This window comes from Phalacrocorax aristotelis, chromosome 11 (assembly GCF_949628215.1).
Source record: "Phalacrocorax aristotelis chromosome 11, bGulAri2.1, whole genome shotgun sequence".
NCBI classification, from domain to species: domain Eukaryota; kingdom Metazoa; phylum Chordata; class Aves; order Suliformes; family Phalacrocoracidae; genus Phalacrocorax; species Phalacrocorax aristotelis.
In genome coordinates, this window is record NC_134286.1 from 1292593 (window position 1) to 1320006 (window position 27414).

General features: G+C 46.5%; 2 protein-coding genes across 3 annotated transcripts in view; both read right to left on the minus strand.

The window, feature by feature from the left end:
* Positions 1 to 203: 203 nt before the first annotated feature.
* LOC142063090 (adrenodoxin-like) lies at positions 204 to 8002 on the minus strand. Of its 2 annotated transcripts, none has more exons than XM_075106479.1 (4): positions 3840 to 4676; positions 2187 to 2311; positions 1581 to 1710; positions 204 to 1317 (listed from the first exon to the last, which is right to left on the minus strand). In XM_075106479.1, the coding sequence occupies exons 1-4, from the start codon at positions 3989 to 3991 to the stop codon at positions 1197 to 1199; spliced, it is 528 nt and encodes a 175-aa protein (XP_074962580.1). In that variant the 5' UTR covers positions 3992 to 4676; the 3' UTR covers positions 204 to 1196. The 2 variants fall into 2 exon arrangements, with proteins under 2 accessions (XP_074962580.1, XP_074962579.1); XM_075106478.1 differs by lacking the exon at positions 3840 to 4676 and adding an exon at positions 7582 to 8002 and having other exon boundaries at positions 217 to 1317.
* Positions 8003 to 15614: 7612 nt separating this feature from the next.
* The window catches only part of MSN (moesin), a 48627-nt gene continuing 36827 nt past the window's right edge, over positions 15615 to 27414 (minus strand). Inside the window, exons 3-13 of the mRNA XM_075106544.1 lie at positions 26176 to 26271; positions 25369 to 25643; positions 24821 to 24904; positions 24334 to 24480; positions 23770 to 23866; positions 22553 to 22716; positions 21966 to 22096; positions 21132 to 21292; positions 20495 to 20587; positions 19827 to 20060; positions 15615 to 18805 (exon numbers count right to left, since the gene is read on the minus strand). Of these exons, the coding sequence (XP_074962645.1) occupies positions 18641 to 18805; positions 19827 to 20060; positions 20495 to 20587; positions 21132 to 21292; positions 21966 to 22096; positions 22553 to 22716; positions 23770 to 23866; positions 24334 to 24480; positions 24821 to 24904; positions 25369 to 25643; positions 26176 to 26271 (1647 nt within the window). The 3' untranslated portion in view covers positions 15615 to 18640. The remainder of the gene's footprint in view (positions 18806 to 19826; positions 20061 to 20494; positions 20588 to 21131; positions 21293 to 21965; positions 22097 to 22552; positions 22717 to 23769; positions 23867 to 24333; positions 24481 to 24820; positions 24905 to 25368; positions 25644 to 26175; positions 26272 to 27414) is intronic.

A 27414-nucleotide genomic window follows, 5' to 3' on the forward strand; every position in this document is an offset into this window, starting at 1 on the left:
CCTTCTTAAATATATTTGAGCGCAAGGGCCATATGCTCCTGTCACTGACGGGGCTTCTGGTGTGCAAGCAGATTTTACACCGGTCTCAGGGCCAGCTGGAAGGGGCTGTGACAGGCATAGAGCAGTTCCTGGCCTCCCAGACAGGGCAGCCCTGTGTCCCCCATCCCCTGCCCCAATCAAAACTCTGCAATTTATGCCAAATAAAACTGTGAACTCTTTAATATAAGATAAGCATTTTTAAAATGTATACATCTTTTATGGGGTTGATACATTGCCTAAGAACAGTAACTTGTTGGTTTAAATTGGTTGCTAAACGTAGCCTGGGTTTTAACTAAACCCATAGGGAAGGTTTCTGTGCAGAACTGTGTGGAAGACTCGCTTATAGATCACGGGTTCTCTGCACCATTTAGATGGAAAGTTTGACATATTCACTCAAACACGAGGGGAAAATCCAGCCAAATAAAGTGGGACAACAGGATATTATACCTAAATTTCCAAACTCATTCTATTCCAACCAGGCTCATGTTACCAGAAAAGTACATCTCATAGGTCTAAAAGCCTGATTATTAGAATTTTATTTGATGTATGTGGGAGCATAGCAGTTGGAAAATTTAATATTTGGAGAAAATAGCAGATCATGGCACATAATTCAGTGACATGTGGCATCTCAAATTCATATGAAGTGGTTCCCTCTTATAGGAAATGGCAGCATTCAAAGGGTTATCAGTATGTTCTTGCTAACCAAACTCAGCCTCTATCATCAAGCCAGTCAGCGCGCTGTCTTGTATTTGGAACAGCTATCTCTCCTTAAGCTTCCCAAATTGGGAAAAATCTGCTCTACAGTTAAAAAGCCAAGCCTTGCAGGATTCCCAGCAGTTACTCAGAATAGCAGAATTCCTTACATTTCAATGGAGAGTGAGAGTCACATACAGCACAGATGTTTACTGTCATCCACCCAGGGAAATGTAAAGCCATATGCTTTAGTCCAGCTGAGCACTTAAGCACTTAAAACATATATCAAATACCCTAGCATTAAGCTTTGTTTGAATAAGAGATTTGCCAAACAGGCATTTATACTGCATCAGACCTTTATGGTCTTCTGCAGGCCAGCCACAAAAAGCAATAGTGTTAACCAAAAGCAAAGTACCCTGCCACACCTAAAATGAGGATGTGAGTTGTGCAGGAGTCGTTTCCAGTTACTGTTTGCTTTGCTTTCCAACCTCCAGCTGCCTCCTGATGTCCGACACATCCATGGGGACTCTCACTGTCAGACCATCCATTGACTTCTTAATGCACACCTGGCAGCCAAGGCGAGAGCTGAGGAAAAAAAAAAACCAAAACATTAAGTGAAGCTCATCTTCACAGTAAAGAAAGAAATTCCCCACCCACATTGGGGTGTCTGGTCCAGGCTGGGTTTTCTCTAAAGGTCCTGTTAAAGGTCTCCTGTGCCCCAAGAGAAAGCAGCTCTAGAAGCACAACCTTAATACAGAATAAGTTCTGTCCCCTGGGAAACAGGTGTCAGCTGCTGAGACTCTGCCTCAGAGGCTTGAGCATCTGCTGTGGTCAGCAGGGAGGCTTACGTCTCAGTGAGGCCGTACGCCAAGTCCAGCATGTCCAGCTCTTCATCTGAGATGGCATCCAGCTTGTGGAAGGTGTCCTTCTCAAAGATGAGGTGACAGGTGGAGCAGGCTAATGTCCCTTCACACGCACCTGGTGGAGACACGAGGGAGTGACAGCAAATCGGAAAAAACACAGGGGTGAGAGAGACCACCTTCAGGAACAGTGTGAGAAAGGTCCTTTAACAGACCTGCAGCATGTCAAAAGAGATGCCAGAAAACACAACAGATGGATGCAGATTTCAGCCTGCCTCTTCTCTGGGAGCATCACAATCAGTTGTCAAACTTGTGTGTCAGCTCTAACCAGCCACCCACACTGACAGAGACCGCTGGAATGCCAGCGGTAACGGCGTGGAAATCACACGGCCGTCTCAGTGTGGTAAGCCAGCCCAGCAAGCAGCTGTCGGGGAAAAGAAGCCTGCTTCATGGGCTCAGCAGAACACAGCATCACATGCACGGTTTCCACGTACACTGTTCCCAGGTATTTCCATGTATACTATACCCAGGCACCCGCTGGTCACAGCACAGATGCATAAATCCTAAGAGCATGTACCCTTGTGCAACACCTACCAAATCCATCAATGGCCAAGTTTTGATTGACTACCACTTCCAGCAAACTCTGCCCTTCTTTGGCTGTGGCCGTAAGTCGCTCTCCATCCCGATTTATAAAATTCACCGTCACTTGGTCTGCAGAGCTGTAAGAAATGTTTGCAAAAAATCAGAGGATCCCACCCTTTCCTGCACACCCACCGTTGAGGTCTTTTGGCTGAGCAATGGAGACATTTGGAGGGAAACGTGCGCACAAATGCTTTCTAGGAGGATTACACCACGCATGTCAGAGAAGATTCAGGTCATCGGTTCTCAGTGGTGGGCAAATCTGAGTTGACCCAAAATATTTCCCACTTTATCAAATGTCCCTCAGAATAAATGTTTAACTGCGCATGAACAAGCCCAGATGCTCTGCGTCCGCTGCCTCTGCTTGGGCTGGCTGGCGGAGGGAGCATTTGTAGGCAGGCAGAGAGCTGCAAGCCCTGCGATGTTAATCCTGGAGGGAGCGGTGTAACAACAAGGAAAGTGCTCAGGAGCAGACACTAATCACGCAATAAGAGCTGTCGTTCACATTTTGCTTCCCCTTCCCAAGGGGATTACTTGAGGACTGTTCTTTTTCTGCTGCTTGTTCTTTAATGAGGTGCCCGCTCTTTCCCTGGACACAACCACAGAGAGCCTTGCTGTGACGAGATACGCTCAGCCCCAGCTTACAGAGTAACCATGCTGAGTAGCCTCCTCTGAGCTGATGTGATCCTCGCTCAGGAGAAATTGCTAGTTATTTTGACAGCCTGCAAGATCTAACCCGGTACAGAGTTAAGAACAAGGCCATCAGCATCTATTACTGCTGACTTGCGGAAACCACATCTACAAATAAGAGGGCAACAACAGCCACTTTACCTCCTCCAGACCAGGCTCTCCCCACCAGAGTGAAGGCTGCCACCCTGAACAGCGTTGTCAAGGATTTCTCACCAAGACACCATATTCTGAGATCATCTATTATATTTGCCAGAGGAAGCCCAGGAGCAGTGTTTTTTCTTATAGTGTACATACCCAAATGGTCACTTCGAAGCAGGAGGTCCCGGTTACCCAAAGGTCCCACCCACTGTGCTGAAACAGGGCAGCACCCTGGAGTCAGTGCTTATTCTGCCCAGTACATCTCCGTGTGTCACTGCCCAAGTACCCATCATCTCAAAGCCCAGGACATTCTCCAGTGGCAGAAGATGGGTCCATCTCTTCTCTTTCGTCAAGCTGGCAACGTGCACCACTCCCCCAGATCTCTGGAAAGATCCACCTCTGCCTCCCACAGCTGATAAACTCCCAAGCACTAGCAGTGTCAGCACTGCCCCACGGCCTTGCTGCTGTCGTTTCTGGCATAGAAAGAACAAACCACAGCCTTGAAGATAGAGTGAATTTTGCAGTGAGAACTGGCCAAGCTCAAAATTCCCTGATATTTCCCACTTACACAAGGCTGAGCGAAGCAGTATCCAGCTTCTTCCAATAAAAGTGCTGTTTTGTATAAAGCTCGGTAACACTTCTCCTGGAAACCCGAGGGCCAGTTAAAGAAACAGCTCTGAGAATTTCTAGTATTACCTCCTGACTTCTTGCAATGTATCTGCAATATACACTGAATACAAACCATCACAGCGCCAGAGCCACACATCAGAGCAAACCCACCAGCCAAGGACACGCTGCAGAACCCATGCTCCTCTGTGCCAGGCATCCTCTTGGAAAGTCAGAGACTGGGAGGAAGAATTGGTTAAATGGGAATTGCCCCTGGTGTAGCAGCACCAGCAGCTGAAAGGATTTACCCCTGTCTGCTCATCCATCTCTGCTCTGTGGCGGATGAAAATGAAGTGTGTGGAGATCTCTGCTGACTTCCTCTTAACGTTAAGCACAAAACTGTATAAGGATCAAGTATAAACAATTTCCTCTGCTCTTCCTTAACTCACAAGAGGCAGAGGTGGAACACAGAGGATGAATGCAGCAGAATAGGAGACAGGAAAGAATTCTTGTAAAAATGTAACGGAAAAGGGCGAAGAAATGTTCTCCTCTTTCAAGTTTGCAGGTATCATTCATTCCACTTCATATAAGTCACAATCACCATCTAGATATAATCCCATCCACCTGCTGACAAATCATTGGAGTCTAAGCAATTCAGGATGCTGTTTCTTAAAAATGTTGTCACATGGACTTCACCAGCAAGACTTCAGGCACAGAAAATTCCAAGCAATTATCTCTTAGGAAAGCAAACCCCCACATTCTGTCAAAATTTGGAAGTGGAGAAAAGAGCTGAAACAATATTTTTTGCCTTCTCTGCTCTTTTGTTTTCAGCTGCATCTTGATTCAGCTAGCAGGAGAACACAGGGGCCACTACACACTCACGCGAGGAGGCTGGCTTCCTGTTGTTCAGAAACCTTTGGCAGAAAACAATGGCTGGGCCATTAGTGTACAACAGGGTCCCCTGGTACGAAACCGGCTGTGAAGTTAGCATTGAGACCCCACTGCAGGGGGAAGAGTTTCCCACGTGCAGAATGGAAAGATCACGTTGCAGTCCTGCACAGCCAGGCAGGACCACCCCATGTCCCAAAGCAAACAGCCAAAGAACATCTTTAAGACATTTCAGTCTCCTTCGTAGAGACACCCACAGACATTTCTTTGTAAGTAGGTAATTTAAAGAATAGTTCTCAAATGCTGAAAGAAAACAAAACAACCCTGTCTATATTTTGTTGATTGGACCCGTTTATTCGATTGTTATGGTCAATAGGCAGATTTCCTGGCAGTGTCGGTTTTACAGTTATGGGTAAAATAATTTGTTACACAATAGAAATAGTAAAGTCATAGGACTTCACGTGATGCTGCAATTCTTCAACAGGGTAACGCAAGCTGGCTGCCTGCAGGCAGAGTGTGCTGGATCCAACAATCCCCAAAGCTTCACGCACGCTCATTGACAGAAAACTTCGCCTGTGTGGTTTCTGAGGCACCTAGAGCTTCAGCAGGCATCACTCCTGGGAGGGTCTCTGCACCAGGCTCGCACAGAGGCTAGGGGGATTTGTTCCCCGCAGTTCCTCCTGGACACAGCCCCGCTTCGGCTGTTGCTGCCAGTTAAATGAGCTCCGAGGCAGCTGAGCTGCAGCAGGGACAGCACGCAGGGTGTCGTTAGATACAACGAAGTATAGATGCAGATGCTATTGCCAGAGACCCCCTGGGTGACTTTGGAGAAGCCTGGGTGCAACAGTTCACCTTTGAGAGCAGGGACGGTGCCAAGTACTCCTGACCACGACACAGAGCACCTGTAAGCACCTTCTCTCCCTTCATTGGCTGTAGAGGAAATTTAAGCTGTATGCCTGTGTTCTTAGCATAGGCGCCTCTGTTCGGGGCATAAACCCAGCCTCATTACGCCCTGTTTTCGCTGTTCAGTTCAGTCATATCCCACAGCCCAACGCACATACCGGCCTGGTTGTACTCCTGTCCCCCAAATAAGCTCAAGCCTCCTCTGGAGGCAACCTGCTTTGGGCACCCAAGGCTTCAGGAGAACCTGGAAAGAAAATCCGTACCTTTTATTTTCTATTTACCTTTTATTTTCTATTTACCTTTTATTTTCTATTTACCTTTTATTTTCTATTTACCTTTTATTTTCTATTTACTTCTGAATTTGTTTATCAGTGTTTTTTGAAACTGAAAAAATTCCTTTCACATTTTGTTAAAAAATAATTTTGAACTGGGATTTTAAAAACAACTCGAAATTAATTAGACTAAATTTTGCTTCATTTAGGCTGAACTATTTTAAACAATTTTACAATGGCATTACTGTCACAGGACTCAGTGTCAGAGCTTTGGAAGTTCTTATCAGGATGTGACAAACTCAGCACTGCAAGTTCAACACATCCCAAGTGATTATTCCCTTAAAGAAACAAACAAAAAAACACTCTCAAACTTCCTGCGACACAGAGAACTAGTGAAGGGATTTCAAGAAGGTGGATCTTCTCCCTGTCAGTGTTTTTCCCTAAAAGATACTTTCCAAGGCTGTACAAAACAGCAAGATGCCTACAAGTACTGCCAGAGATAACTTCATAAGCAACAAACCAATTAGAAAGAAAACCCATTGATAATGAGTCTTCATAAATCCCATTAAGCAGGGCTATCAGTGTAACTTTTCTCTAAGGTCAGACAGCAAAATGGTTTATTGTATTTCCTGTGATGTTTCTTGGGGCTTTTTCTCAATGTGTAGCAGATTAGTCTGACCCAGGTCATACTGGCCTAGGACATCTACAAATTCCCTTTATTTTGCTCAGAGAAATGCAATCTCCTTCTGAATTATCCCCAAGGCACAGGCAGAGGGAAGGCTGGCAGGGACTCTGCAGTAGTTCCTGCCGCAGGAGTACTGATGAGCACCGTGCCAGGCAGCGGCTCGGGTCAGCCCCATCCTTTTGGCACATGGGGACAGCCTGCTGCTGCACCTTCAAGATTTCCTTCTGGAAGAGCGTCCAGCCTTCCTGGACCCCTTTGCCCTCCAGGACCGCCTCCCAAGGGACTGCCAAGGCAGCCTCTAAACAAGCCAAAGTCTGCCCCTCCAGACGGCCAGCTGGGAGGCCTCCACCCTGGCAGGGACCAAACGTGCTTAGAGGTGTTTCTAAACACAAGCTTCCGACCAGTCCCCGTCAGAGTTCAACTCTCACACTCAGCCACCATGCAAATGGTGCATCCTGTCCCAAGTAAGCAGTCAGCAAAGCCCGCCAGCAGTCACCACCAGCCTTCGGCGCCTGGCAGGACCCCGGCGCTGCGGGCTCGTTCAGCCGCTCGCACCTGCGGCCACCGTCTCAGCAGCCGAGCATCAGCCTACCTCCTCTGCCTCCCTCTCAAGAAGGCATGCCAGCAAGGCACGAGAGCTTACGGTATGGCTTCCCGTAACCCAAAAGGAGCATGTTGCTCCCTGGAGCTGCAGACATTGTCAGCTCCCTACTCTGCCTTGATAGCAGCCCGGACACGAAGAATTTTCAATTCCCAGAGCGACGCAGTGGTCATCCCAGCTTCCCCACAGCAGGAATACAGCGGGCTCGTGGCACAGCTGTCCGATGCACCTTGCCCACCATGTCCATTCCTCAAAGGCTGGTGATGGGGCCCCAGAAGTCAATGAACTCTTGTGCCACCATCGTCTTCACGCTCTGCATCCAGGCCACTAGCTGTGGCCTCCACAGCTCCCACGGCAGAGAGAAGCATGTCTCGCACACTGGCCCCCTGCACCACCTCCCTCCCGTCAGCATCTGCTTAGCCTACACTTCCTTGTCCACCACCTCCTGCAGGCCATGTTTCACACGGGCATCTCTTCTCCCTTCTGTGGGACAAGGCAGGGAAGTGCGTGCCCCTCCTGAAAAGGCCCTTCTGGACACAGCAAGGTCGGGTTCAGCATTTTACTCACCTCGGTTCCCCAGGGGCATCCTGGAGCTTGTGCGTGGAGCTGAAGCCTCTTCCTGACCCCTGCTTAGCTGGTGCGTGATGCTGCTCAGTCACCCCACAGAGATAAATAAAGCGGATTTTGCTCGCATTCAGTCCACTTCGCAAGGGTCGCATAAGCCCCGAGATGCCTTGAGCTATCATGTTAGTTAGGGTCCTGCTCTGTGTCTCTTGGGCTGTCCTTTGTTGCAAGGCCAGCTAGATTAAGTAGAGCTGAGAGGGAGAAGAAAAAAAGAAAGAAAAAAAAAAGGAAAGAAAAAACTAGGACAGCCTCCCTGGGGGTGGAGGGAAGGAGGAGAGAGGGGAAGGAGGAGGCAAGGATGGACAGAGGGATTGTGCTTGGATCTTGCTGCAGTCTAGCCCATCAGGGCATGGGAATTGGGTGAAGCGTGGTAACATGAACATCGTCTCCAAATACCAGTCCTCAAGCAATGCTCACCTTGCTTTGCTTTACAGAACTACGTTTTAGGAACCAGGCCTAAATTGTGTTTCAGGAGCAATATTAATTGCAATGTCTAATCTGAGGGGGTTGCAAACTGAGGACTGGAAGAGCAGACTGGCAGGAGTTCCTGAGGCTGCTGCCTCAGGAAGGGAAGGGCATGCCAGTTCTTACAGCAATGGGGTGAGAGTAAGACTTAGGATTCTGCTCTTGACATGGATGTCATCCAGCCACACCATTGCCTTCCCCAATACTGCAGGCTCCCAGCTCTAAAATGTGAAAATTCGCTTACTTCACAGGATGGTGGTGAGAAACAGCCACACTTCGCTCATTTGCTAAATTCTCTGCCGAGAAGTGCCATAAAGGCACAGATAAGTATCATTCATTTCATGCCGGTATCCCATGCTAGTGAGACTTCTGTAGAAGAAAACTGATTTAATCCCAGCAACATGTCACTAACTTAGTGTACCCTCCTCTCCAATCAGTTTGCCCGAGGGCCAAAATGCAACAACAGAGAGTTTCAGTTCCTGTTTTTTGTGGAGTTTGAGAATAGCTCTCCTCTCAGGAGCCTGAATTGTCCCTAATACCAAAATAACAGTTCACCATTTGATAAGATGCTTGCTTTAATTAAGTTTTTTAATGCAGTAACGTTTAGTAGCCAGTATAAGCAAAAACCTTTGAAACTGGCCTCTAATCAGCCCAAACAAGGGAGAGAAACTACAGCATAAGAATAAGAACTGGCTGGGAAATGTCCCCCTCAACACACACAGAGTGGATTCGTAGTTTTGAAGATAACTGGAAAGTTTCAGCTTTCCACCCCAACATGAAAATTCTCCACCCAAAGATTTTGGATCAGAAGAAGTAGCTTAAGCTTCCCAAGAAAAGCATCGAAGACGTTAAGGAACGTAAGTGTTTTCCACAAGTGGGGAGGGGAATACTGTTCTTCAGTCAGTTTTAAAGTTTTAAAGGCAAGCGTCCAAGCATTCAAACACACCGCTGAGATAGCTGCATTGGAGAGAAGCTCATGGGCAATGCCTAAAGGATTAAAAGAGGAAAAAAAAAAACCTTTTTATTTCTTGGGGGGAAATCCAGTTTCTAAAATCATGTGTCTACTTCCTTCTGTTCACTTTGTACCTGGTACAGCCCCAGAGAGGAATATTTCATTCCACCTCACTCCTATTTGCCAAGTGCAGGCTGGGCATTACTAGGCCCATGGCAGGTCACACGCAGTGTCCTCCCATGGAAGGATCAGAGGCAACTTGGAGTCATATTTGCAGGGCATCACTGACCAAAGTCTCCTCGCTCATTTGCTGAACTTGGGTGACACTTCCTAGCTCGATATACGATGGGCTTGGCAACCAGCAATCACAGCTCTGCAGCACCATCACACCAGACCCTGCTTGTCCCACAAATGTTTTTTTTTTCTGCTGCAGGATTTGCCCCTCAGGTTTTGTTCCGGCCAACAGCTCTGTGAGTGCAGGGAGGGTGGGATGAACCACTCATTATCACTAGAATTTTAATCCAGAGTGAGTGCTGCCCCAAGTCCAGCATCAGCGAGGGCTGCCACCTGCCAAGAGGCACCCATGGCACATCCCTTCAAGCAGCAGGGCAGGAGCATGATGCCGAAGCAGGGGTGCCATGTGGCAGGCATGGGCGCTCAGACTGGCCAGCCATGCCCAGGATCACTGGGACTTCTCCATAATTCCACCCCTTGACCCCAGTTAATGTAAAAATTCCTCATTTAAAATTATTGATAGAATATCCTTCGAAGGCTTCCCTCCCCACCCTTGCTTGTACCACAGAGGAGCTGGCAGTAAGGCGAGTGGTTTGTTTTAGCTGAACGCAGCCCTGGCTATTGTCTCTGCTCTGCGGCTCCTCACCCTCAGGTCAGCTTTTCCAGGTGGCTCAGTCTCTTCTGCAAGCTGCCCTGGATACTTCAGCCTTCAAACCCAAATTCTTGGGCTGCAGCTCACCCCTGTGCGGCCTCTGCAGCTGACTCTGCCCAGTCCTGTCTTCGCTTTCCAGGCACTAGAGATGCAGTAGGCAGCCCAGTTCTGTGTCTCAGTCATTTCCATAGAAGGAAAATAAAGCTTGCCACAAGAGGCACAAGGAAAGAGGCCACGGCACATCTAAACAAACCACAAAGCATCTTATCTCCCCAGCAAACCTTGAGCTGAGAGATACGCTAGATACGTGCGCAGCAGTTCCCACAGCAAGGACGTCTGTGTGTTTGCCTGGCACCGAGCTCTCTCCTTGCCCAGAACTCAGAGCACAGCGAGTGACCCCAAATAAGCAAAAATAACCTTGTTTTGAAAAAAAAAAAAAACCAACTCAAAATGTTGCTTTGGAGGTCAGCACACTATGAGCAGGACAGGGACAGTTGAAGTGAACTTTTAGCTCTGTTTCACAGAAATTGGGCAGAAGGCAGGTTTCCACCGGTGTGCACACACGCATGTACCCCCAGCCCACCCCCTGGCTCGCCAGCAGGTTACACAGCTGTCAGTGCAGTGGCTGTGCCTACGTGTCTAGCCATATGTTAGCACCTGCTGGGAAGGAAGTGGTCTTCTACCATGAAATAGATCTCCCAATTTCTTCTGTACCACACAAAGGACAACCTGTGCCCCCCACCCCCAATCTAGGGGCTCTCATGCAAGTGTCCAGAACAGCTACGAGGTGCCGTTAACTCCGCCTCATCCCTGCTTTCAGCACAAGAAGTGATCAGCACTAAGCTGATCCAACAAGAAGTTACACGACACACTGCAGCCCTCCACAGCCAGAAGCACACTCTGACTTCTCAGATACCAGACTCAGCTCCTCCGACCACCGTCAGAGCTTAAGTCCTTCCACAGGCCAGTTAAGCGAATACGTAGGCATAGGCAGCACCAGGCAGGCTTGCATTGGCTCCTTTGGGCAGATGACACTTTGTGCCAACAGCTCTGACCAGAAGAGCTCTTCTGTAAACTTTGTGACTTCCAGGAGACCCTAGACAGAAGGTTTAAAATTATCGTATTAGCCTGCTGCCTCTCTGAAAGCAGACGAAAATCATTGTGAAATCCTGTAGTTATTCACAGATGCATTAATACAGTTTTAGTGATGCTGCAGTTCTGGGGTTGTGAGAGTAACTCCACTACCATTTGAATCAAGATTTGACACATTTGATAAATTAAGGAAGGAAGAAGTTCCTCTGCAAAGGAGCAGAGGAATCAGAAGGAGCAGGAAGAATCAGGAAAGGCAGCCTGTCCTGCAGCAGCACAGCCACAAGAGTAGGAGAGGGAAGAGAGAGAAATTACACACAAGTCAGAAACCACCTGACCCGTATCCATGAGCAAGCTGCAACATATGCAGAAAGATTACAGGCATCATCTAGGCAAGCAAATTAATGCCCATTTTCTCCAATACTGGAGCATTTTGGAGCTGACTGACAGAGCTTTAAACTGATTTGGAAGGGGGAAGGGACAATACCAGGCTGGTCAGTGATGAGCAATGGAATGGCACGCCGAAGCCCGAGGAGCTGCATGCTGGTGAGATTCTTCAGACTGCTCCACATGGCGATGGGTACAAAGAACTGCACTTGAAGTGTTTCTACACAAACGTGCACAGCATGAGGAACAAGCAAGAGGAGGTGGAAGCCTCGGCCCAGTCCCAGACATATGCTATCGTTGTCGTAAGTGAAACCTGGTGGGATGAGTCCTGTGACTGGTGTGCCACAGTGGATGCTTACAGGCTTTTCAGGAGGGATAGGCAGGGCAGGCGAGGCGGGGGGGTGGCATTGTATGTAGCAGAGGAGCTGGAATGCACAGAGCCTGCAGCTGGCAATGCCACTGTTGAGAGCCAGGGAGATAGTCACAGCACCATTGTCACTATGAAAACCCATCGACCACCTTTCCTGCTCCAGAACTGGCTGCTAACAAAAGCAAATGGGACAACTTGTGCTTGTTGTGCTTTCTGCAAGGCCACAGGACCAGGTACAGAGCGCTGCCCCAAAACAGACGCACTGAACGCAAACCTCAGACAAAGTGCTTACACATCAAGCGTGCTCAAGTCTCAGATACCGCCTTGTCGAGACTGGAAGCTCGCAGGGAAGACTGTAAATGTGCCTCAGCTTCTGCATCTCTCAAGCAAGACTACCATTTGCCTGCTCTGACCTTTCCCTAGGTGTTCAGCAACCTTCTGAGAATCATTACAAACAAAAGGAGCAAATTTTCACTACTGGAAGCAAGAGGGCAGTCATGCAATCATCACAGATGGGCTAACACTGCAGCAACAAAATTAACTCACTCACAACAGGGCTTTCTGACAGCAGCCACCTCTGGCAATGCAGCTGCTGCCTGGCTGGGTGAAGGCCACTAAGAAGTTAGTGCCCCAGCCAAGGCCTTCACTGCTTCTCCTTCAGTCAGTCAAGGACGCTTCAAAGATGGATGGGAGGGCAATACTGCTGCATGTGGGGTATAGACAGCCTTCACCGTAACCTCCTAGCTCAAGAGCAGTAATATTCCACATCCCCTTGACCCTTCAGTCAGTCTTGATGATTGAAGATCAACCCTGGCTTGTATTTCTTTAAAGGATGATGCGCAGCCAGAGCCAATAACAATCATGAGTGCTTGTAATTTTCCAACTAGCTCTGCTCTCCAGAAAGCTGTACCAATGGTATTAACACCTGCTTAGAGCAAGTGCATTCTCAACAGAAGTTGGAGGTACAGCCCCTTCCAGGAGCTCCCAATATTCCTTTTTGCAGTCTCGGCACTACTCTTTGCTTCATGTCTCCTCCTCATTTCCCTGTACCCACTTCACCCTGCTGTCTATCCTGAGAAAGTCCATCTTGAAATTACCAGTAATTTTCAAAGACCCATCACTTGGCACTACATGTTCATTTAGGCATCGTTCGGTCCTAAGGACCTGCACCCTGGTCTACAAATTGCACCTAGCTTAGAGCTGCAGACCTGCAAGACAAAAGCCAGCCCCAGCCTAGTATTTGACACATTGAGGCCCAGATCCTTTTTCTTACAAATAAACTAATTTTTCTGGAAGGGAGACATTAACACCACAAGTGGAGTCAACTTGCATAAGGGTGTGCGGCATTTATGGGTTGACGCCAGTCACAGCTGAATTACGCTACTCCCTGCCAGCTGTCACATGCTCCGATTATATACTTGTATAATTAGACTGTGTTCCCAAGACGGAGTGAGGTATAGCTGCAAAGCTGGTACACAGCCGTCACAGCGATTGTAAGGGGCAAGCAGCCACACCTCAGTTACTCTCTGCTTTCTCATTGGGAGATAGTCTGTAATGTGTAGACAGTTGTATGGCAGCTGCTTGAAATTACCATACCTTACCCTTTATATTGCATTATCAAACTTTGCAAGATGTTGGAAAACAGCCATTAGATGTAGCTACTTAATGGAGAGCCACCGCAGCATGGTACACCAAGTCTGAAGCCTGGTTACAGAAGTAGCAGCTTCTAGGACCAGCTAACACGAACATCAGAAAGGCGGGGAACAAATCTTGTTTGGTATCTCAGAGACTATCTATTGGTTCCACAACCCAGAACGGATTTCAAGAGGATAGCGCTGCCAAAAGGCAGTGTCCTACCCTGATAAGCAGAGAGCAAAATCTAATCTAGTTCCCTTACTAAGTTGCCATCGTTACTAACACACTCTTACACAAATTGACCTGAACTGATAAGCCTGGCATCAGGGGGTGTTCACATTCTATTATGTCCATCACAGAAGAAAAAAAAGGAAGTGGCTGGAAGGCTACTGAGCCTTCTCACCTATTCACTGAGAATCTCACGCCAGGTCACTTAAAGAAATAAAAATGCCCAATGCTTCCCTCCAAACGTATTTGCCTGAGCATGCAACCAATGCTTGTCATCTGCCTAGAGAAGTCCCTACAGCACTTGTCTACATCAAAACAAATCAGGATTTGGAGACCAACCCCTTGCAATTCCCTGCCTTAGAAAGTGAAGAGTCAGTTGCACTGACTCCAAGCAGGAGGACAAAGTATCTTAGGCCAAATGCGTTAGTCCACATTGCGATAAATCTAATGAAAACTTGACTGAGTTACTTTGGCTTTTCTTTAGAATTCTTAATAAGTTGCACTACTTAATAAAGCCACATTCCAGAACCTGCAAAAAGGTAGTATTTCTGGTCCCCAGCTCTTCTGAGAGCCTTTTATGCTCCAGTCTGTCCCCATCCACAGACAAAAGCACCTGGGCCCCCCAACACTTGCAGGTGTAGCCTAAACTGGATCTGAAACGTATCACAGACAGAATACCGAAGCCAGCAGAAGCTGTCTACACAAAGTACAGGTTAAATACAAGTTTCTGATTCCAAACTACAAAATGCCTTCCAACAGACTAGAAGAATCAGGTGGTTTGGATTTTTAACTATGGTCATGCACACAAGCAGCCTTCAGCCATTAATGCTTTGCACTTCCATTTCTTCAAAGACAAAATGAAAATAGATATACCTAATTTGTGGAGGCTTTAAGAGGCTTAATTCCCTGAGACAGGCAAGGGAATGCCATGAAAGCCAGGCCACTGATGCAGAAGAGTAATCTAGCTGCAAGCACAGAGCCCTCAGACACTCCAAAAATGTAAGCACGAGCTGAAAGGTATCACCCACCAAGAAGCAAGGGCAATAAAAGCAGCAAGAACCCCATTTGTGAGAGCAACGTCCACAGACTAGTGCAACCTTCACTCGAAGGCTGCAGTAGTGTAGAAGCAGACATGCAGTTCCTCCAGTGGTGGTCAGGTTTTCTGAATCCTGGAAGGAAGGAACAAGAGAGACCCACCTGTGGAAACGGGATCCGTCCGAGCCTGGTGGGGATTGCAGAAGTCTCCATTGCTCCACACTTCACGTTTTGTTTACGGAGAAGTTCAGGTTTCTCCTCTAGCACCAGAGCTCAGCTCTAACACCTTCTGATGAAACGTCTGCCTTATTCTGCAGCGCAGCAACCACGAGGCAGAAGTTCTGCAACGCCCCTCTTCACAACCACATGGAAAGCAGCTACAAAGATCAGTTTATTAACAGAAAGGGGGCAGTAGCCATGCTTTTCCATCATCGGACCCAGACCTGAGACCTCAGGAAGCACAGGTAGATAGCCACGGCAAGGTAGCCACGAAACAGTACGGGGCTAGGGCAGGAGAGCGCCAGCCAGCCACGGCACCAAGGCCAGGTGCCCTATGCACGCTAACCTGGTCATGGATGCACGTGGGCCCAGGCACGGCACCACGGTGCTCACCAGTGGCGGCTTCCAACAGCAGCTCCTTCTCTTCCTCTTGACCAGTCCGCTTGCAAGTTAACGTGATATAAATTTATACTCGGTGTCTCCACAAAGAAATATGAATTCCAGTACTGCCTCCAGTCAGCTTGGAGGGCTGGGGAGGCGAAAAGGGATGCTATTCAAGCAGTTGCTTTTCAGGATGCAAGCAAGATCACCTTATTTGCACGAGTGTTATAAGCCTGACCTCTCAGGAACCACATGGCTGACCTGCTTCGCTAGGGGAGACAGCGCTAGACTCAAAGCGAGCCTTAAGTAACCAGCCAGACACCATATGCTGAATTTCTCTGAACTTTATTGGCACTTTAGGAAGAATAGGGTATGGATTTTAACAACTCCTCCAAACAGGAAAAAAATGCCTTAATATCAAGGCTCTCTCTCTAGACAAGTACGTGGACCCATTAATTACTTCACAACCTTAGGGAATTGATGTTTTATTATAATCCAGTAAAAAGACTGGTCAAAAAACATCAACATAATTTACAGCAACAAAAAATAAAACTAGAACCTAAGCCAGGCAAACATTTGCTGAAGTACTTCCCTCCCTCCAAGAGGAGTAGTTATCCAATTAAACTGGAACATGGAGAGGGAGAAGAACAAGTTACCGTATTCTAACAAATAAAAAACGTGTCTACAAATCTCACTGTAATACTGAAAGCTTCTTACATTAGTTTTCTTGCAAAATATTCTTTCTTTACAATACAGTATACACTTCCAAGGGAAGGAGGATGATAAACATTTCCTCCATCCTGTGACTAATATTTTCTAATTGTGCATAGCTAAAGTATTGAAATCAAATATCATTAGATACCACTGGAATATAATACTGGTTAAGAAGAAGGCAGGGCTGAAACAACTACAAAGAGTTAGGTGGACTCACTGGCACAAGCCGTTCTATTCCTGTATCGGACCATTTGGAATTAGAACGATTAAAAACCCTATAAACAGAAGTCATGCCAGCATCATAATACATGAGCTCAGCAGTGTTGTGTGACCCAAAGCAGAAAAGGTTTACCGGTTTATTATTTAAACACGTATTCCAGGCACCATACACCAGCTTGTTAGGAAATTGTTAAAATGTAATAAAGGCTTTTCTCCCCACAAATGCATTAATAGTTGCCATGGACAGAGCAGAAGTGCTGAGAACCAGCTTTAAAGCACCAAAACAGAAGTGTAAAGGTTGTCTGTTCCCCCAGTAATGAGACTCACACGGAGCCAGTGCCAATAACCCTTCAGTATAGAAACACACGAATCAGTTCGGACAAATTTAACTGCAATCTTTCATTTGTGACTTTCAAAATACTGAGGCATGCGTTTTTGGCCAACCAAAAGCTTACCATGTCACGTCCCCCTCAAAAGCATGCCGTGTGCAGGGCAATGAAGGGGGCTCCCACACGACTTATTTGGACATTTAGAAGCAACACACTAAGCTATGCTCCTAAGAGAGGCCGGTTGGTATTTGTGCAGATCTCCACACAGACTTGTATTGCTTCCGAAAAATAAAATAACACAGCACTGGTAAGGTTGCTTCCAGCAGGCCAAGGAATTCTTGGGGAAATACTGCAGTTTAACACTATCATAAACATTTCTTTTTGGCACAGTCCCCCTTTACCCCTCCCATAGAGCAGGGAGCTGAAAATGCTCTACCATTCAGATGTTTTCCTTCTGTCACCACTAGCAGTGATACCATGCAAAGGGGGAATCCACAAAACTGAGAAAGTCACAAGATGTAGGATCATGCTAGGCAAGAAAATCAGACTAGCCTGATGACTTCCTACAGGGACAGGCTAATCCAAGGAGGGCAATGCAAAGGAGGACTCCACTGTAGGTGGAATCCATTTTTGAGAGGCCTCTTCTGAAGTTTAACGTTTCCGCCTATGAAGGACCAAGGCAAAATCCAATTCAACCCTGAGCATAAATGGCTGCTTCCTCCCCAGAACTGGCAGGAGGGATTCTGGGTAGCTACAGCATGGATAGCTTGGAAGACAGGAGGTGATGGGTATTACAACAACTGGTACAAATGGCTCTCAGGACCAGTCTCACAAACACTAGTGTCCCATTTCCAAGAGTCAGAGCCTTCTGTTCACAAAGCTACAAACGGGCAAAGCATCCTTATGGGGAAGAAAAAGCACTTGAGCCAGGGATCTGGCAGAATGCTAGTGAGGATTAAGGCAGCAATTGGACAAATATCTTAGGATCCTCTCCCTGCAAATGCTGCTTGAAGCCAGGAAGACAGATGCAGTATTGTACATGACCCAGATACAAGTTTTTGGTCCCCAGCTGCTTACCACTTTTTATGATTGCATCTAGTTCAAACTAAAGACGTCTGAGCTACAGTAGATCTATACACAGTCATAAGGCACCAATGACTATGTGCTAAAAAGGCCTCTTATGGAAAAACCTGAAATCCTATTCACATGACTGGAAATATACTAGTTCAGCAAGGGAACACACAGATACAGGAATTTTTATACTTTCACGTTTCTAACTACCCCTTTAGGTTTCCATTGTCAAACTCAACAAGGAAGGCAATGTTCTCTAGCTACCTCTGCCTCACTGGTTACATTCTAATCAGACAAAATGACAGTGAACAGAGCCATTTACCAGCTACAAAACTTCTGGAAATCAGGGAAGTCAAGGCTCCAAACCACACTGCATCAGTGGAAATATTCCAAAGGCCTCCTAGTGATTAGGAAATTCAAATATCCATCATTAAACAGCAAAAGGTAACACCAGCAGGAACACCACAGAATCTGTTTGGTCTGCTTATGTTTGAAGGACAAAAGCTTTGGTCTTTTAGAAAGTCCATATTCTACCTCCAACCCTTCTCCCCAAGCTCCAGCCTCCCCTTTTCAACTACATGATTCAGACCCTGTATTAGGCCAGAAATTCAGACCCTGGCTACTAAGCTTAATACTGAAGCTTGCGCAAGTTAGTAGGAAGGCACAATGTCAAACTGTTAGCACTTTACTGTATGTAATTCAGTAGAAAAATCTGCTGGCCTCCCCACCCAATGGGAGAGGACAGCAACACTTCAGAAAGCAATACAAAACTAAATGCAGTGAGACTTTACTCAAAGCCAAACAATTTCAGATTTGCCCCACATCATGTTTGTTTTCCCAAGCCACCCCAGGAAGATGTAAATACTATTCTTTCTTCTGTTGCTCAACTCCAACATTTGCCCAAAACTCGATAAATAAGACCATGGTCACTCTTCTGTAGTGGTTCCAGCGTAGCACGATTACAAGTGAATGATGGGAGAAAGGGGAAGAGAGAGTGCAGGGCAGCAGGTGCAGGGGAGAGTTTACATGGACTCAAACTCATCAATGCGCTGCTTGGTGTTGCCCTGCCGAATCTGACGGAGGGTCTTGTACTTGTCTCGCCCCAGACGCATGTTCTCAGCATGGATCATATCATTGGCCGTCTTCTTGGTTTCATCCCGAGCATTTGCCAGCTCTGAGGACAGTGCCTTCAGAGAAGGGGAAACAGACAGCAATGGGTTGTTAGCGCATGCCAGAGACTTGAAGCTGGACAAGGAGGTTCCTTGCCAATCCTCCTAAAGATTCAATATCCATGGAGACAGGACACAGATAAGGCGAAGTGTTTACAGTTCTGGACAACCTGCTTTAGCTGACCTTGCTCGAGCAAGGAAGTAGGACTAGATGATCTTAAGAGGTCCCTTCGAACCTAAAAAATCTGTGATTCTGTGGAAGTTTTTAACATTCTTCCCTAACATTTGAAGGTACAAAACATCAGGCAGTTTGTCACCCTATTTGTCTGTGTCTAGCATGGTAAGGAACCGTCTCCAATGTTCAGAAGAACAGTGAAGTGTAGGGATCACTAAGGACAACAAGAGCACCTTGCAAAATCTGAGCAATTACTAGCCTTCTACCACAAAAGAAACTTGCTGCAGAAGATAAGTACACCTCTGTCACTCTGCCTACGCAAAAGTGAAGCCTGATGCAAATCAGGCAGCTAGCTGGCAGCGTAACAAAACGCTTGGAAAGCATCAACACCAGGAGTTCCTTATGAGAAGGCGGTGCAGCGCTGCTCCCTCTATGCTGATCCCTAGTGGGCTGCTCTCATGGTCTTGCAATGCAACCCAGTCAGACAAGACAGTTACAGACAGCTGCTTGATAGGAACTGGACAAAGTTCTCTGATTCCTTGCAGCCAGGGCTATAAACAGCTGTCAGATGACTGGCAAGACTCACACAAGCACACCAGATCTGACAGATGCTGCTTTTTGGCACTGCTTGAAAATACTTCACTACTTCCAGTGAAATGGAAGCCAAGTGCCAGGAGACAAGATCTGCCTTTCTGCTCAGTGGTTAATCAGTTATCTGGCAAGATCATTGACCACCCCTCTTTGCATGCTCACCCCTCCTCCCCCTCCCCCCAGCTTTTATAAATGCCACTAATACCTCCTAGCTGCAGTTAACAGCAAGAAGAATAGAAGCAGCAGGCATATCCTCTGCTGCCAACTTCTTACCTTCAAGTGTTTCTGGACCCGTTCATTCTTCTCTGCTTCGGTGGTGCGCTCCTCCTCACTGCGGTCCTTGATGGTGGCCTCCGATCGTAGCTCAGCACTGGCTTCTGCCGCATTCTCATCCTGCTCATCATCATGCTCGTTCTCAGAGTGCATGGGCTCAGTGACGTGAGGGGTGCTCATGGCAGTCTTCAACTCCTCTTTGGTCCTTTCTAGGTCCTCCTGTACCATCTGTGCCTGCAGGAGGGCATGCCGCGGAGCGTTAGTCAATATAATCCTGAGTGCACAGACTTCTCGCTGGAACGCACAGAAGCGCTACTTGGTGCTTATTACAAGAAACCTCGCACCTCTTGCACACTGAAATGTTATGTTCCAAAGCTACTCAGCCACAATCATTTGCAAAACTTCCTGCTGGCTAACACTTCAGGGATCTGAAGAATGGTTATAATTCATGGAAAATGGGCTATAGGCCTAATTAGTCAAAATATTTCTACATGGAGTTAGAATAAGGCACTCATTCCACCAAGAAAAGCCAAGCTGGGCATTTACGATGGCCTCAAGCTTGCAGACACTCAATCTAGTGTGGTATCTAGTGTAGCAGTTTAAGTCACAACACAGAACGAAGAGCAACCCCACAAAAAGTACTGCTGTTTGCTCAGATTCTGCTTTACCTTCTGTTGCCACTCCTGAGCCTCGCTCTCCTTCTTCTGCCTGGCCAGCTCCAGCTGCGAGATCCTAGCCGTGAGCTCTGCCATCTCGGAAGCCTGCAAAAGAAAGGCTTTTAGTGGGGACAAAACTAAAGTAATTGCTAAATGAAGCATTTAGTCCAAGTCCTGAACAAAAACAGAATCTCTGACATTTTTGGTAAACAGCCTTCCTGTAAACTTCAGACTTCAGTCCCACCCATATCTCCATGATGCAAGAGAAAAGGAAGCAAAGAAAAGTTTTGGGTTTTGTTGCCAGTTTTAGTTTGTTTGGGTTTTTTTTGTTTGTTTCCCTCCCCACTCCTCCCCAAACAGAGCTGGAGAACTCAGTTCTTTGAATCCAAACCAGGGAAAGCAACTAGTGAGCTCTACACTCTGTTCTCAGCGTCACATAAAGAAAGGGGGTGGGTGGGGCAAAAAGCACAACAATCCAGATCTAGTGTAAAAATACACTTATATTTAGGTATAAGTTCATCTGCTTGAGGCTAAAAGATAAAGAACCAGACTATGCTTCCTCACTATATTCACAGCCCGGTTTGCCTCAAGAGCTTAGATGCCTACCCTGTCACTATTTCCCTACTCGATTTTCAGCTCACCCACTTACCAGCTGTTCCTGGGTCTTCTGTTGATCATGGGATGCTTTCAATAGGGCCTCCTTTGCCTCTTCTGCTTCTCTACGTTCTTTAGCCAGTTTCTCTGCTTCCTCCTGAGCTCGTTTTCTCTCCTGTTCCAGCTCCATAGCTCTGCGGGTCTGTTCTTCCAGTTCTGAAAGAATAGGGAATGCATTTGAAGAGAGACCAAGTAAAGAATGGCAACAGAAGAGGAAGGTGTCCTTAAACCTATGTTCTAGATGAGGGCTTTACTTCAGAGGGACAGGAAAAGGAGAGGTGCAAGCAACTGTCTGCTTTCATCTCCTACACATTGTAACTGGAGCTGGAAGGCTAAGAGCCAGGCCTGTTCCAAGCCAACGGATTACTCGCCCAGTCGATGTGTGGGGAAGTACCCATCCCAAAATGGCATCCTTAAAGGCAGAAAAGCATACAGTATTTTGCTTGGGCAACACCACACTAACACTGGCCAAACAATTAGAGTAATCATACCACAGTCATGGCTGGTGTGACTCCTGCTGCACTATTTGATCCCCTCCTCTACAGATGTGCTGGGATAAAGCTTCCAGCCAGTACATGAACCACAGCAAGGTACACTCGCTGCCAGAGAAGCATCTTGGCTGCCACCTACCTCTCTAATGCAACTCCTATTTCAGTAGCTGCATATGGAGGGCTTACGTTCAGCTTCAGAAGGCTAAACCAGGGCCCTAACGCCAGTTAGCACACAATACTGGAGAGCCAAATGGCTCAGAGATGCTCATAGCTTTACTGCTTGAACCCTTCTCACTCAGGCTGTGCATTTAAAGAAATATTGGAACATTTCATATTACCTTGCTGAGCTTTCTTGGTTTGCTCCTCAATTTGCTTGAGTCTCTCCATTAGCTCCTCCTTCTCACGTTCAATCTTCTCCTTCTCCTTTTCTGCCAACTCCCTCTTCTTCTTCTCATTCTCCAGCAGGGCTCTGATGAGGGGAAGTCATAATGCAATATCACATTAACGATTGCTCAGATTGGAGCACTTCCTAGCAAAGTCACAAGCACACAAGAGAGGTGCGCTACAGCACTCAGCTGATGAGTTTTACTCGAGGCATGCCCCTTTACAGAACTGCAGAAAGAATGCCAGCAGAGCTTTTTTCATCTCCATGGCCAGTTCATAATAGCAGCATTACAAGGGAGATCTCTTTATATCAAGATCCATATTAGTCCCATCAAATAGATGGGCAAATCTTTAATAAAATGATGGTGGGTCACATTTATAGTGAGTGCCATTTCCATTATCCCACTAGATTTACCGAAGAAGGCGGCAACCTTCTCTCTTTTTGGCTTCGGCAGATTAAGGTGCTGCCAGCTATTTATCTAGCACATGATGCCGTTGTGCAGTGATCGACCAAGTCTGGTTAATTCAGAACCCTACCAACCTCTCCATCTGTTTCTGATGCTTCTCCTCCCGAGCCTGTGCTTTCATCTGTTGCACCTCAATGGTATCTGGTTTACGCCTGCGCATGTAGAGCTCATGGTTCCCCATGCAGAGTGCCAAGATTCGTTTGTTAATCCGTAATCGAGGGGCATAGAATACAAAGTCCTTGGGACAAGAAAAACGCAGCATTAGACCTGTTCTTTCAGCGTAAGACACTCTGTGTATGCAATGCGCTCCTTGCCCCCAAGCTTTCTAGAATTGCTAGCCAGCTTTTAACAGCGCCCAATTCATCAGTGGTGGTAGTTGGACACCTGTCTTTCAGGAATGGTATTTCAGCCTGACAAATACACACAGGGCAGAAGTGCCCAACTTCTTGTTACAGTGTGCTGCGTCCCTAGAACACAGAGGGCACAGCGACTTAGCTTCAGTGTTTCATTACAGACACCATGAGGGGCTGGTTTACCGGGCACACTGAGACGGCGACTTCTTCCACCTTTCTTCCCGCTTAGTTATTTAATGCAATGGTCTGGCCAGCCACATCATCTGTAATGTTTTGCCTTATGCCAGAAAGGGTATTCAACATTAAGTCAATGGATAAATAACTTTGTTTTTTGTTACAAAGGAGCAACAGCAGCAGGGAAATGCCTCCAAGCAGCAATGCAACAAGAATGACCAGGAGAACAGAAGGTATCAGCTGGCACAGGAAGTTAATATGCCTTCAAGATAACCAGTTACATATATTGTAAATTTGCAAGAAAAAACCCTCCCAGCATACCCTACAAAATGACCTGAAGCTTCAGCTTCAAGTGAGGTGAAAAACTGCAAAAGACCATCTCAAACACTACTAAAGCCAACAGGCTGCAAATGACGCATTCACAGCTAATATAAGTGCCTCAGATCCCTAACAGCCTTGTCAGAGAATCTCAGCAGTCTTAGAAGAATCAGAAACCCTAAGCGAGAGCTTCTCCCTGCCACTGGCTTTGAACAGCTTACGGTTATGCTGAATAAATTTCTACCCTCCTAGCCAGAAACAAGTCCCAGCTACCACCTTACCGCCACTAGACCCATTCTGTGCACACTGGCCTGAACAGATCAGGTAGTAGAGCACTGCTTAAGTCAGTGTTGACATTATATAATTGCACACAATAGTTTCATCAGTAAAAAAAGATGATCATTCAGCTAAGAAGCTGAAAGTTTAATCCGAATGTTGCTTCTTACTGGTGCTTTCTTGTCGATAGGCTTGATAACAAACTTCTTGTCATTGAATGAGATATTTCTGATCTCGCTCCAAGGGAATCCAATTTTTGGTGTTAACCTGCAGAAATAGAAAGCAAAAGGAAATGAAAAAAAGCTCCAAATCATTCCAAATTCTTGACTTACAATATAAAGCTCAAAGTTCTATCAAATGTACCCTCATATTTCAGTACTCTTACGTTGACTGGAATCAGTAAACAAAATTAGTCTTGCAAGTGAACTACAAACGTAAGCAGCAGTTTTTCAATCCCTTTTTTTTTTAATGGAAAATAGAACTGGACAATGTTATTTGTGGCAGGAAGACTAGGGATACAAGTAAAACTAGCTTGATAAGATTTTCCAATTGCTTGTATTTTCGGGGTTCAAAGCAACACATTTTATGGATCATTCTGGCAGTGTCAAAAACACAGCCAAGAATGATACAGAAATTATAGAGTTTAAAGACTTGAATTCCAGAAAAGATTAATTTTGAATGCCTTTATACTGGAAATGAGCTGAAGGCAATGATGAGGAAAGGGGGTTTATTACCTGTCATTCTGCTCATAAATGTTGAGTCCCAGAGCATCTACACCTAGCCAGAGTTCAGAGCCCTTCTTGTTTTTAATGCTGAAGTAGTTCACACCATACATTTCCAGATCCTGTGCAATTTTCAGGTACTCCAAGACAGCATCTTCTCTGCAGCATGCGAAAAGAAAACAGATATTCCTTTTTGAGTCTATAAGCCATCAGAGCAAGAAGGTGCTGTCTTCCTGCATGGGGAGAGCAGCAACAAGCAGGCAAAGGTTCCTAGCGTCACCCTATTAGATAATAACAAACAAACACTGCAAACTCAGTTTTGTTTTATCAAGAGCAGCCAGCTGATGTGGACTAGCAAGGGCAGAGGCATGTAGACCTAGTTAGTCTGAGCAGAATAACCTGAATGTTAAACTCATCCTGAAGCAAGCCACAGACTTTTAAATGCATTCATACATTACACACTACTTGAAATACAGCAGTTTCACACTGGATCAGTTACCTAATCATTCCTCGATGTTCCTCATGCCACACCTGGATCCTCTCCTCCCATTGGTCCTTGTTAAGTTTATGCTGCTCCAGAACTCTGGAAGAGTACATGGGATGTTTGAGACCAGCCACTGCATTTATGCGCACAGTCACATCACTCTTGAATAAGGTTTCATTAAATACTCCATTGACATGACAGTTCCCCCACAAATATTCAGGAAATCCAGTTTTATTCTAAGGCTAGATGAAGACACACTGGTCAGTATTCATATTTCTGACAAGTGGCAAGTTGTATTCGGTTGTGATTCTCCTTGTAGCATTTCATTTTTTGGTTTTGGAGCTTTTCTCGCTACTTGTGATTAGAGTTTCTTCAGTAGCAATAGGATGTTTAAGATTAAAGCTCTTAATTAAATGAATACTAATCCCAATCCTCAGAGAGGTACCAGGCTATATTTTATCCTGAACATTCCAGTCAAGACATCCACCCCCCGCCAAAAAATAATATAGAATCCCAAACTCTTTAAGGCAAAGGAGGTCTTAAGGCTACCCAGGGTCACTTACCTCTGTGGGAGCAGTTTGTCACTAGCAAGGTAGCCAGACTTGTGCACCTCTTTGTTGAAGTCTCCATATTTTGACTGGACAGCATAAGAAGCCAGAAGGACAGCTGTTTCTGGAGGGCAATAAATGTCATCATTCAGAATTGCCTCCTTCACTTGGAGGAAGAAAAGGCGCTGCGTGATATCCTGGATCAGCTCTTCTGCCACATCCTCCGGGTAGAATTTGGCACGGAATTTGAAAAGCAGGGGGCTTTCTTTGCGTACATCCTGTGCTGTTACCTGGAACAGAATTATCAGATCTTATAGACAACATACCAAGGGAAGGGGAGCAGGTTTATGAACAGTAAGACAAGCACGCATTAGAAAAAAAGTTTCTCCTTTCCAATGCAGAAGTAAGTGACCAGAAAAGCAAGGATTTTCAATTCCTTACTGCTAAATGCCTCATCACCTCTCCCCACAGGAGAAACAAGAGACTAGTTATGATCAGTACTAAGTAAATTACTTCCCAGGTTTCTCTCCAACCAAGATGTTCACATGAGCACCACATGAGCACGTTACCAGGAGGGGTAACAGATCTGCCTGGATAACAAAGAGGACTAGATGCAGGAGGACCAGGTCAGACACCACGCATGACTCCTTGTACCTTGGGGAGAGGGTGCGGACTGAAAGAAAATCAACCCCAATTCACTAATCTTGCAGTACTTCAGGTGCATGGAGAGGCAAGAACAGATGCCTGACAGAAGTACTGAATTTGGCCCTGCCATCCAAGAGAAGGGAAACCAGGACAAGTGAAAGCTTGGAGGAAACATACCTTTTTGTTCAATTTCAGCCATGTTGAGAAGCCCTTGGTATCCTGATACTGAAGTCCAAAAAACCAGACCTCTCTTAGGCCAATTGTCTTGACAACCTGGAAGAAAGATGATGAGCAAGAGCCCCAGCCAGATCGGCTGATCTCACTGGTGGCAGAGAACACATGAGAGGTAAGTTCGGACAAACAAAGATGGCCAGTGCCCTAGCCTTCTGCCTCCCCTGCTGTAAGTGCACATACACAGATGATAGGGCATCTGAGGGGTCTTAAGTGGGAGATGCACTGTATTCTTCCCTCTTCATCACCTCCTTAAGGCTTGTTGCTATTTATAAACAACAGCTGGGACATTTTTCTTCATCTACTTATAATCCAATGTGCATATCCAAAATAAGATGCAACCAGTCTGACAGGTGTAGTGTAAGAGCTGCCAGGAATCAGCAACACAGCTCCACTTTCAGGTATAGCCCTCATTTATCATCCAAAGGTACTGCTCCTGGGCAAGCCATCAATCACCCTGCTAGGTTGCATCCTACTAGGCTGTGCTATTTTAAGGTTTGTATTCTACTCCACTGATAGGTGTGCACCGACCTTTTGTGTGGCTCTAATGAGTGGTACCATTAAGAGGTACTGCAGAGGGTAAATCGATATGCTGTCCCTTGTGCCAGGACAAAGAGCCACCATAGAAATTGACTACACCCTTATGTAAGCTCTCTCCTTAGTCACTTCCCCAGCACGCCGTGGGTGCTATGTAAATAAGAGTTAAGAAGGCTTTACAGACCCACTGTAACAGGAGACAAGAGCCTCACGGGGGGGCAAGACTACTGCAGTGCAATGCTACCACTGGCAAAAAGGAGGGGGAAGTTTCTTGGTAAAGCCTGTTCACCAGCACAAGGCCACAGCTTTGTGCCTGGGCAAGTCTGGGACATGCCACAGGGTGCAGCAAGTCTAGAAACTTCAATTCCCCAACATCTCTCCTGAACCCCCAGGAGCTGTTCCCATATGGGCAAAAAAGGCGCTTGGCTGTCACCTCCCTTACTTGACAAGGAAGGGGGAGGGAGAAGACACTTGCCGTTAGGTCAACGCTGTGCCTTAAGTACAGCATTGTAAGCTGCTTTTAGATACCACACACCCCTCAGCCTTGCTCACAGCTTCCCTCCTTCAGAGGGGCTCAGCAACTGGACAGCAGGGGATGAGCATCGCCCTGGGAAAACCAGGTTACGGTGTCCTCCCTGCCAGGTAAGC